Source organism: Halictus rubicundus, chromosome 4 (genome assembly GCF_050948215.1).
Source record: "Halictus rubicundus isolate RS-2024b chromosome 4, iyHalRubi1_principal, whole genome shotgun sequence".
In the NCBI taxonomy this organism is placed as follows: domain Eukaryota; kingdom Metazoa; phylum Arthropoda; class Insecta; order Hymenoptera; family Halictidae; genus Halictus; species Halictus rubicundus.
The window spans coordinates 11,535,630-11,547,131 of NC_135152.1; the positions used below are offsets into that span (position 1 = coordinate 11,535,630).

The window sequence follows — 11,502 nt, forward strand, 5'->3', positions numbered from 1 at the left end:
TTCTGTTCCAGGCTAAAAAGATGCTGCAGGTTCTGGTCCAGGCTAAAAATTAGACTGGGAGGCAGCACTATACCGGGGACACTAAAATCCCGGGCGTGAGCACTCTCATTTCCTCTCTGGTTCTTTCTCTTTGAAAACCGGCGCACTGCTGGATGCGCAACGGAGTGGCGGGGACTGCAAACGCGACAGCGAAGAAATTGCAAAACGCGACGTTACAGAGAGAATACTACACGTATATAAGTATATATATTTAATAATAGTTGAAATCCTCTAACATATTATAAATGTCTAAGTAAATTGTTTAAATACAATTACAATTACAAAAGAAATGAATTGTTGTACTTGAAACAGAAATACAATTGTAAAATTCATTTTATCGAATATTTATAATAAATAGCTTACGTCGAAAAAATATTTGTAGGGGAACAAGTGATTATTTCTTTTGACGCAAATTTATTAGATTTTTATATATTGTTTTGTATTGTAGTTTAATGTACTGACAAATGTTCTTCGTAAAATAGAGGCCTCTAGCTAAGTTTTGCACATTTCTGAAACTTTTCTTTTGAAAGAAGGTTTGAATTAAATTATACGGTAGATGTCACAGCACCGGACACCGTCTCTGATAATTCCGATTTACGAGTGGGTGTTTTTTTCTTTTGTTGAGTTTGATAAAAAAAATATTCGACATATGTAAATGTAATTGCGAAGGAAAATAACAGTTTGTTGTATCAAATTGGACTGGGTGGTATGGTATGTTGTGTAATTGTTTACTAAAATTGACGTTTCCTTCAAAATTAATTTTCAGGTTAATAAATATAAACAAATATTATTAGCTATTACTACTTTCTCCGTGCAGAGAAATCGTGATGGAATTCCGTGTTGTAGTCGGCTGTTCAAGCATATTGTAGAGTTATATTAAACACACTTAAAAATATTTATATAATATTTCTTACGACAGGACATATCAGATGGAATGGACAAATCATGGAATCATCCATGGACCACAGAGGAAATGAGAAAGAAAAGAAGAGAATGGAGTTTGGCAGGTGATGCAGGACTTCTTAAACATCTTCAACAATTTTCTGAGGTATTGTTTGAATCTGACATTTGTTTCTTTTGTTAGTAATCTACTACAGATATACATAGGTAATATGTTAATATTGGTGATATTCTTTGAAGAATTTAACATCAAGAGTAAATAAAACCGACGAAGCACTGAATTCGTTGACAACACAACTGAACGAAGCAGCAATACTTATAGATAATGTCACTAATATGTCCCTCGCTTTGGCTAACACCCAATTCATTGAGAGTCGTGTGCAAGAAGATGATATAGAGATCGAGAAAAAAGAAACATTGGTTCAGGTGATTCGTGGTTACAAAGCAGAGAACATTTTAACCTTTTAAATTGACGATACAATAAAACGAGGATCAATTTTTAGGAGTCTAAAAATGAAGATGTAGCAACTGCAGATTTAATAGCCAGTGTAAGTGAGAGTATAAGAGAGGGTCTAAACATAATGGACTTAAAATATGAGAAAATGGAATTTGTTGATAGTGATAGCGAAGAAGAAAGCAATGGAGTAGTATTAAGGTAAACAACTTTATCGAGTAAAGCTTCTTATTCAAACTACTCTGTATTATTTTATAATTAAATTTTAGTGTTGTATTGGGGCCAAACGATCCATATCAAGATCGGCCATTACCTTACGTTATTGGTTCTGAACAGTGGAAAAATTCAAGCAAAATTGGTTTGGAAAGTAGTAGCAGCAGCGAATCGGAACAAGTAGACGAGGAAGAAGAATCAGAAAGTGATAACGATACTGCAACACTTAGGGGTTATAACATCGGCGCTGCTCCAAAGTCAGACGTGTTAATTGGGGCAGATTATGGTAAAAGAACTGATATAGCGTACATGGACAATGATAAACTCGATGTAGTTAGTCAAAATAATATGTATTCTGCTTCTGAATCAATTACACCTAATGATAACACACCAAAGGTTTGTTTATATTGTCATGTATTTCTCGCATATTCTTCTTTTCTTTATATATAATAATATGAAATTTCTGTATGTCATTTAGGCACCATTATCGAACAATTTGACACCAAATTTTGCAGAAGAATTAGCCAAGCGATTAGGTACAGTCAGACAAGCCGAAAAACCAGTTGCTGTAGATGAAAAAAGTGAAGCATCGATAAATCGTTTCAAAGGTAATTGAATCAATATGTTAACTCTGTGATCGTGTATGTTAACCGTTGTTATATGTTTTAGACGATTTATTTACACCAGATGGAGACGAGAATGCCTTAAGTGATAAATCGAAACCTGTATTTACCGGAAGCTCAATATTAAATAGCCAAGCTTCCGAGAATTTATGGAAAGAGAAACCTATTATTAAGCCCTATGAGAATAATATTATACCGGCTAGCATCGACGTACCACCTCCCATTAGCACAGTTTGTAAGCCTCCTTTCATTTCAAATTCTTTTCAATGCGGGCAATGAACTTTTGCAATGCAATCTCATAAAAATATTTTTATTCAGCCACTAAACCGAAATCTGCGATCGATGATCTTTTCGCCGATGCAGATTCCGAAGATTCCGACGATATTTTCTCCTCTAAAAGTACGATTAAGACGATTGCAAAGAATAAACATCCGAATAATAGTAACGTGAACACAGAAGCTGTTAAGAAAAAATACTTGGACACCATAACACCGCCGATTATGAATGCAACGAGTACCCCAGAGACTAACTTGAACGATAATAATACATTTATAGATGACGACGAGGACGATTTGTTCGGTTCGTCTAAAACCCGAGTGCAAAGCAAAAAAGTAAATTTCGAATTCGATTTAATATTAATTTTGCTGTAAAACTGGGACGATGTAAAAATTTAAGAGGAAAACTATTAATCATTACAGCCCGCTGGTGGAGTGTCGATACTTGGTAACATATTAACGTCGGACATGAAGAATAAATTATCGAATAGGATGATGCGAACCCAATCATCCGAATCTTCTGGTAGCGACACACCGCCAAGGCGCGAGAACGACCAAGAGTCTATGCGTGAAAATTCGCGGAATACTCTTTCGAATGAGAATAATGATAACGAATGGAGTCCCATCCTGATGGGAATGAATAACGCAGGAAATATACCCGCTCCTTATGACAGCAACAATAGCAGCGGGATATCGATCCATCCACCGAGTATTAATATTACAGAAGGTTCGAGCATAAGGTAAGTTTCAATACGATCTCTGACTTAATTTATTCTATTCCTCTAATTCGGTTTTTACGTATGCGGAGTCTCGTAATTGGGTCAAGTTGCATCTCAATATTAATTGGAGATCTATTTTCTTACTGACCTAATTGACCTACCCTGTATATAGCTACTAATCACTTCCCTCTGTAAACAAGTTTTGTAGCAGAACTATTTCTTACATTAAACAATTGGGAACAAATTTAGTCACTTAGAAAATGATTTTGCATTTCATAAAAGTTAATTGAATTTCCTGATTTTGTTTAATATAAAAATAGATTCAAATATTTGCATAGCATCGTCTTTTTATAGATATGGATCTTAAGTAGGTTTTAGTGTATTTACATAGTAATTCATGTAGCGTGGTTGATAACGTTATCGCTTCAATTTGCGCGAGCACAACGAAGCTATTTATTCGTCTATTGTCCCACTTGGAGTCGAAGATTGCATAATATATACGATTTATTTATAAGTATCGCCGTCAAACATTCCGGGACCTATTAATTTGAACACAAACCAAATGTATGTACAAGCAAGTGTGTATTCCTCCAAAACGAGGTGGCTTTAAAGTTCATGAAGGTGAAGGTGCAATGAACATGAAACGCACAATACATAATGTCTCAATTTCAATGGAAAAATTTGTTAAAACCATTGGAAAATTTTATTTACAGTTGTGTGAAAATATAAAGTCCAATTTCTTTTTTGTTTTGAAAAGGAACAATGTCCGGCACACGATTGCACCTTTAAACAACAAAACTCTTCTCAAACATTACATACCTACATATCTCTAAATTTGACTTTTCTGCCTTCCTCTAAAGTTTGGAGACGTGGCTCTTGGATCGAAGGTTTAATTCAGATAAAATTGAACGACGCAGAGAAGATAAAAATACAATTAATATCAGCAGTTTCATCGTGTCTGATTTAGTATTTAGTGATTTAGTATGTCTGCACTGGATTGTTGTATTTCAAATTTCATATACGCGGGGATCTCCGACAAAAACGGGGGTCGTTTTCGCATTTCGCGCACACAAGAGAACAAGTACGCGTGCCAAATACTTAAAGTGCCATTGAATTGATGATCCAAACATTAGTCATCCTCCATTGCGCTTTAGTGATTGTGTGAGAAGTAAACGCGAGACTCAAGGCGAGCTCCTTCAGTTCCATAGTATCTCATCTCACTGATACTGGTATCAGTATCCCGCGCGCGTGTAATTCACTGCCAATTCGACTTCGGTTGAGTTTATTTTCTAATCGTATGGGGTATCAAATGAGTCGACCACGGCGCGCAGTTTATGGTACGAGTTTATTTCACTCTACATTGTTTCGTAAATCGTCGGATTTCTTCGAACCCATTGTTTCCTCTCGGTGAACATCTGGCAGCGTTATACTATTATTCGCAAGTCAATGTCGGACAGCAATCTGGATAAGATTTACTTAGGTCCATTGGAGTGCGGTGTTCAGTTAAGTCTGGCGGGCATCTGGCCTCCGCGCACCTAAACAGTTTTAATTATTTTAATTATTGATTAAAAATAAAAATTTTATAAATATAAAAAATTAATTAACTAATTTAAATTAAAATTTTTTAAATTATTTTAATGATACCGTTCAACTTGAGATTGCAGACATTTTTGCGTATTCGTTGTTCGAATCCGGGCGGAATTTTAAATATTAGTTTTATCCATCATTTTTCGTAAAATTTCTGTCACAACTTTAAGAATGTAATACGATATGGGACCCGCATGACCAGTTGCTGATTTGTAACTTGATTTCGCAAATGGTGATGGTTTGATGGTTGAAACTCGAATGTCTTTATTTAGCGCGTTTTGGGAATTTTATGAGTTGTATAAATTAGAGTGGGGGCAAAGACGATTCTGTTGTGTCATGATTCGTAACTTTCATTTATCGAGTCCCCATTGCTCGTTAATGAAGTCAGACATCGTAAATGATATTCTACTGCTATTCTACACACAAAGTCTTTGGGAATTAGGACAATCTAAAATTTCCGGTTCGCATTTATATCACGCGTTCGCGTACTGATAACAAGACAAAGATTCATAAAGATCTCGGTGAAATCGATCAGTGTTCGACGTTCATTTTTGTGACGTTTTAATCACTTTTGAAAGGTACTTTAATAATAAGTACCAATAAAATATATATATAAATAAAATAAAAAATAAATAAATAATAATAATAAACCAGTAGTACCCTAGTATATTAATAATTTACATTATTTACTTGGTTTGAATTCGCGTGTAGCAAACTTTGCGTTTCTAACGAAATAAAGTAAAATTGAATTTTTAGCTTCATTTGGAAATTCACGTGATCGCAATGTTTAGAAAATGGATATGAATTTTTGTTGATTTCGATCATGTAACTTACGTAATCCCGGTGAGATGGTCTCTGCTGACGCACGTCAGTTGAACGCAGTCGGGTACTGTTATTTTTTCGCCCATTTGCAATATCTTGCCTTTGTAGTTGCAAGTTGCTGTAAATGAAAGATCAAATATATCTTTTCACATCAAATGTACCGTGCATAAACGACAAAAATAGTTCGTACAAATATGACCGTGATTGAAACCCAACCCTATCGTTATGTAGGTGATTAAAACATTCGATAATTAATAGATCGGAATACTAGAGAGCAACATACCAAAAGTTTGCGAAACCAAACACATCGCCACCAAAAATGAACATAGAATGATGTTCTTCATCTTGCTGATGTAGCTGAAGCGTCCTGTCCCGTTGAGCTCACTACAGTCACTAACTCTTTCAGCAAAGATGCCTCTCGCAAGTTAATAAATATCCGCAACTTATCGGTGACCTTTCTAGATATTCCTTCCGTGGAAAAGATTCCTTCTGCCATTTTTTAAAATATATCCACCGGGTTATTCCAGCGATACGTAGCGTATCGGCGAGGCTCGCGCTAAGTCAAACGAAGCAAAACATTCGAATATTACTAATTTTGTTTTCATGAAACTTTTACGCAAGCTCGGACGAGTCATTTAATGTTTACCGAACGCCTTGAACCTGAGTCCCTCCTTCTTTTTCAATCGCTATCCTTCTCTACGTTCGGAATATTACAACGAATGTACTACCCACCCGTTCTATAACGGTGACTCTGCAGACACAAAGTTTCCACAGTTACGTTAAAACGTATTTTTTACTATACATATATGCATATATTGATACGACATTATTTTTATTGCTTATTGCTTACTTTCTAAATATCAGTGGTTTTGCTCAACAAACGTCCGAGTGATTTGAAAACAATTTCACCAAAATGCAAGAATTTACTGTTTACATATCGCGGAAACTTTTACGCAGCGTACATCATCTTATGCAAATTCATTATGTCATCTCGAACACCGTAAACGTTTTCCTGCGTTTTTGCAAACGCATTAGTATGCATTACAACGTTCGATTATCGTAATAAATCACTATAGTAATTTCTCAATATTAATAAATCGGCATTCCGTGGCATTAATTTCGTGACAATCATCTTTATGCAATTCTTTGTTAAACAGCCTGATTGGCTATTAAGTACACATAACTTTGCTACTGGTCGAAGTGACAATGACAGCGAATCAAATTATGAACTGGTAGCAAGAGGAGAGCAAGAAGAGGCAGTAAAGGAGACCCCAAAATTATGTGTACTCGCCTAGTAACTCGGACTGCGGATTTTATGCATTTATGCCAACTTATTAAAATTATTAAAGGAAGAAACAAATTTTTATTTAGTTCCGGTGCCTTGTAAACGATGCAGATAATTTTTTGCATATAGATCCAGAGTCTACTAATAACCCGCATTCCTGGCGTCCAATCCAAGTTCCCAAAAACATGTTTCCCCTCGTCTCAAAACACATGGTTGTTTTCAGCGTGGACTTCCCGCCTTCGATGACGTCCACCCGTCTGAAGTCTGAAGAGATCTATCGCGAGAGAGTGGCCAGCGACAGCCTCTTCACCGCCCGAAGTCGTAATCCGGTGAACGACACTTCGAATTCGAATTCGACGGGCAATCAGGCACAAGAGGAGCCTGTCGAGGAGCCCTCTTCAACGCAAGAGGACGACGTGTTCGAGAACGAGGAGCTGTTTGGTCCGCCCCCGTTACCGAAAGCAGACTCGAAGCCGAAATCGAAGGTCTCGTTCCCGTTCGACGACTCCGATTCCGGGGACGAGCTGTTCTCGACGACCAGCTCGGGCTCCAGGTCCCAGAAGAGCACGGACTTCTTGACCGGTGTTCCTCAGTTGTCGGACAAGTCCAAGGTCACACAGCGAAGAGGCCTGTTCGACGAGGACATCGACATATTCGACAGCAAAGACTCGCCGGACGTCGACATCTTCGGTGTAGCATCGAAGACGGTGAAGGAAGACAGCAGTGTGGCAGCTAAAAAGATCTCGGATACCGTAGATGACGCTCTCTTTGCCAGGAGCATCAAGGATACGATACCTAAAATTGATAGCTTAGAGAAACGACCGCGAGCCACGCCGAAGAAGATCAGTCTCTTCGACGACGTTGAAGATACAGATGACGGGGACCTGTTCTCCACGAAACCGGTCAAGAGCGAGACCAGGACCGAGTCGAAATTGTTCAGCAACGACGACGAAGGTGACCTGTTCTCGGCGAAGAGGACCAGCGCTGGAGAACAACTCGCGGGAACGGGTTCGATAGGGAAGGATAATGATGAGGAAAAGTCTGCGCGTAAGACCGAGAGGAAAGGCAGCGACATTTTGTCCGGAAATGGACTGTTCTCCACCACCATCGGCTCCCACGGGCTGATTTTCGAAGACGACGATTACGATGATCTGTTCAGTAGCAAAACCACGACCAAAGATAACGATTTATTGGTATCAGATAATACCAGCGACGTGAAAACAATATCTGCTGTAGCGATCGAGGTTGAACATACCGAGGATCGTCTGAACATAAACATCTCTGATATCGGTAAAATGGAACAAAGCGAGAAAGACGCTGCTCCGACAGCGCCTGTTGTCGTTGAGACCACGGAGGTTGAACCCAGAAGGAGTCCACCGAGGTCCTTGGATATTCAAGCGACTGTCTCGTCGTCTCAGTCCCAGGAAAATAGCCAGGCTGCCAGAAGAACAGTCTCCGGGAAGATTAAGAATTTGATGGGGAAAATGAGTGACCTAAAAATACTTTCGCCTATGGACACGCCGCCGCTGTGGAGGAAGAGCGACGAGAAAGCGGACGAAGATGACAGTGTGGCGGATAGAGACAGCGACGACGGCGGATGTATTAGCACGCAGGGTCACAGTTCACCACCTAGTATATCTGGTAATTTGATCAATCACATATGTTCAAAAGCATGAATTACAGAATCACTAGCTGATCCGTTATTTTGTAAAAAGAGAAATTTCTAAGTGGCTCAGACGCTGCATCAAAATTTATTCTTACCTCTAATGACTAAACTGCGAATTTGATGCATTATTATTATTGTCTGACTTATTAAGACGGTTACGACTAATTTATATCGAGAACAATGTTACACCTGATGCACATGCAAGTAATTTAAATATTGAACGTTCTCTTGCAGAAGACAGCACCGCTCAGAAGCAGTCCTTGCAGTCGACGGTCTCCGGTGAAAGCAACGTGGAAAGTGCCATTAGTTTCGATGAGCCCGCTCAAGTGGAAACGTTGTCTACAGCCGCCTCGAAGGTAACTGCTGCAATAATTGTCAAAATATTCCTCTACCTTTAATTCTATCTTCTATCTCAAACTCGTGGATAATGTTTCAGACGCGAGTCAGAATCCAAGCAAAACGCAGACCTCAGAGCAGACACGCTCGAAAATCGGCGCTCAGACAGAGCGGAATCGATTTCGACACCGTGGACGCGTCAGGAAACATCGTTCAAGACGAAAGTCATGGTCACAAATCATCGAATATTCATATTAAAGAGCCCGCCGGCACCTCGAACACCCACATCCCGCAAATCTCAAGTTTCGATCGTTCAGCTGCGTCAGGCTACGACAATATCCATCGATTAGCCGATCCCAACGCGTCTTTAGCTGCGGATGAGAAGTCCGAACTCGGTAGCATAAGCAAGGAGAGTTCAATGAGCGCTAACAAGAACACTTTACTGTCCCCGTCCACCGATGAGGAAGACTTATTCGACGTGCCACCCGATTTACCGGAAGACCCGCAAAGAGAGGACACGCTGTTCGGCAGAGCACCGATTCTGTCGCCAGTCGACAAAGTTCTCTCCGAGAAACCGGTTCCCAGTTTCAGACCTCTAAGAGACACTCACATTAAAACGATAGAGAGCAAAGACACGACCGTAGAGAAAGACGTAGTTAAGGATCAAAGTAGCAAATCGATCGAAGCTGGTAACGACCGTACCGCGGAAGCCGTCATTCTCAGCTTGGATAAACAAGATCAAGATGATGTTGAACCGAGGGATGATTCAAAGGAAGTAATAGATCCCTTGAGGGATAGCAACCACGATCCCCTGAAGGATCCCAGCCAGCTGTTCGCGTTCGTCACGAAGACACCGTCCCCGGAGAAAGGTAAGAGTCTGTTGTTCTCCGAAGACGACAGCCTCTTCTCCACTGGCAGCAAGCGGTCGTCCGAGGATCAAACGGCGAAGAAACAGATGCTGGATCTGTTCGCCGATGATGCGGAAGGTGATCTGTTCTCGGCGAGCCTGACCAAGCCAGTGAAGAAGCCTCTGAAGGACACGAAGATCAGCTTGTTCGACGACGATGGCCAAGACGACGAGGACGATAGTCTCTTCGGCCCCGTCGTGAAGAAGCCTGTAGCGAAGGCCGCGGAAGAGAAGAAGCAGTCGGTTCAACAACCTCGGAAGAAGATCAGCGTGTTCGATGACGGCGATGATGACGCGAACCTGTTCTCCGAACAGCCCGAGCACGCGCAGAAGTCTGATGCCGGAAGCGTCCAAGAACCGGCGAACAAAGGTGAAATGTTCGCAAGCGTTACCGAACCCGTGAAAACCTCGCACATCACTGACATCTATGCCGACCAATCAAGCGGCGAGGACGACATCTTCGCCTCAAAAGTGATGGCGAAGAAGGTTGTCGCGTCGAAGTCGTTGTTCCCTTCGGACGATGATGACGATGACGATGGTAACATATTTGGGAAGAAGATTTCGGCCAGTGAACCACGAGCGAAACCGATCGAAACACGGTCTACTGTGAAGAAATCGGTCACGAGGGACCTGAAGAAAACGGCCGAGAAGATCAGCGAGGATCCCTTGAGTATTTTACAGGACGATTGAACTCTGTTACTTTCGAACACGTATTGAGGACATAATATATATTTTTTTTATTTATGCTCGCCCCATGATATTTTCCGAGTTGATTTCAGATTATAGAGTCCGAATGCGGAAACGAAACGATTTAAATTTTAAAAGGGACAACCGAGAGTAGATATATGAACTGCGTGTAAATTATTGAACAAAAACGAACGTCGCGCGTTACGAGAATGGGCACTGTGCAAAGATAATACAAGTTTAGCTGTACTGTTTGATTTTATTCGTTTTCCACGCGGAGGAAATTGCGAAGAACGTTCTAATTTGTAAAATATACGAACAAAGATATTTTCCGGTATTTTTCCATGAGTATTTTGTCCAATGGGAGGTCAGGAGGATATCGAGTCTCGATAGACAAACTTCTTTTTTTTTCAGCGTCGAGAACAACGAACAAGAGAATATTATTATATACATAAGAATAGATTTGATTTATTGTCATTGATTTGTAATGTTCGACCATTTTTGCATAATCAATGTCAGTCTGCAGGCAGTGCTTTACTAGTATATGTTATATTTTGTTTCTTGTTAAATAATATATGCCATTCCACGATGTATTGTATTGTATATATTGTAACCTCCTTGCAAACATATGTATCGGTACAAATAAATTGGTAGAAGAAATCTATTGTAACATTGCGCGTACCTTTTAATTTCCCTGATATCATTCTCGCAGTGAGTGACATGCGATCGTGTGGCCGATTCACGCGTGCAAGTATTGATTATGTATACTGCCACTTAAATAGACGCAGACAAAGCGAAAGTGTAAATACTAGAGTGACCCCAAAATAAATTGTATAAAAGCACTGTCATTGTTTGGTATTACATTAACCGTTAGCCTATCAAAGCAGATACTTTTGTTCGAGGAATGAATAAACGTAAATGTTTTAATACTTCAGTGACAAAAATGCGTATAAATTTCTGTTTAAATTTAAATATCATATGTATATACAATC

The 11,502-nt window shown here is 39.8% G+C and overlaps 1 protein-coding gene and 1 long non-coding RNA gene across 3 annotated transcripts; one reads left to right on the forward strand and one right to left on the reverse strand.

The window, feature by feature from the left end:
* The first annotated feature begins 234 nt into the window (after positions 1-234).
* Nclb (PWP1 homolog no child left behind) lies at positions 235-11,180 on the forward strand. 2 transcript variants are annotated; one of them, XM_076786690.1, is made up of 12 exons: positions 235-750; positions 959-1,087; positions 1,180-1,365; positions 1,443-1,594; positions 1,663-1,892; positions 2,122-2,214; positions 2,276-2,464; positions 2,548-2,840; positions 2,928-3,244; positions 7,141-8,558; positions 8,818-8,939; positions 9,020-11,180. In XM_076786690.1, the coding sequence occupies exons 1-12, from the start codon at positions 748-750 to the stop codon at positions 10,514-10,516; spliced, it is 4,629 nt and encodes a 1,542-aa protein (XP_076642805.1). In that variant the 5' UTR covers positions 235-747; the 3' UTR covers positions 10,517-11,180. The 2 variants fall into 2 exon arrangements, with proteins under 2 accessions (XP_076642805.1, XP_076642804.1); XM_076786689.1 differs by having other exon boundaries at positions 236-750; positions 1,663-2,002; positions 2,085-2,214.
* LOC143353393 (uncharacterized) lies at positions 4,550-6,135 on the reverse strand. The gene is made up of 3 exons (XR_013082123.1): positions 5,916-6,135; positions 5,645-5,750; positions 4,550-4,758 (listed from the first exon to the last, which is right to left on the reverse strand). It is a non-coding gene; the product is annotated as an uncharacterized LOC143353393 (long non-coding RNA).
* Positions 11,181-11,502: the final 322 nt, after the last annotated feature.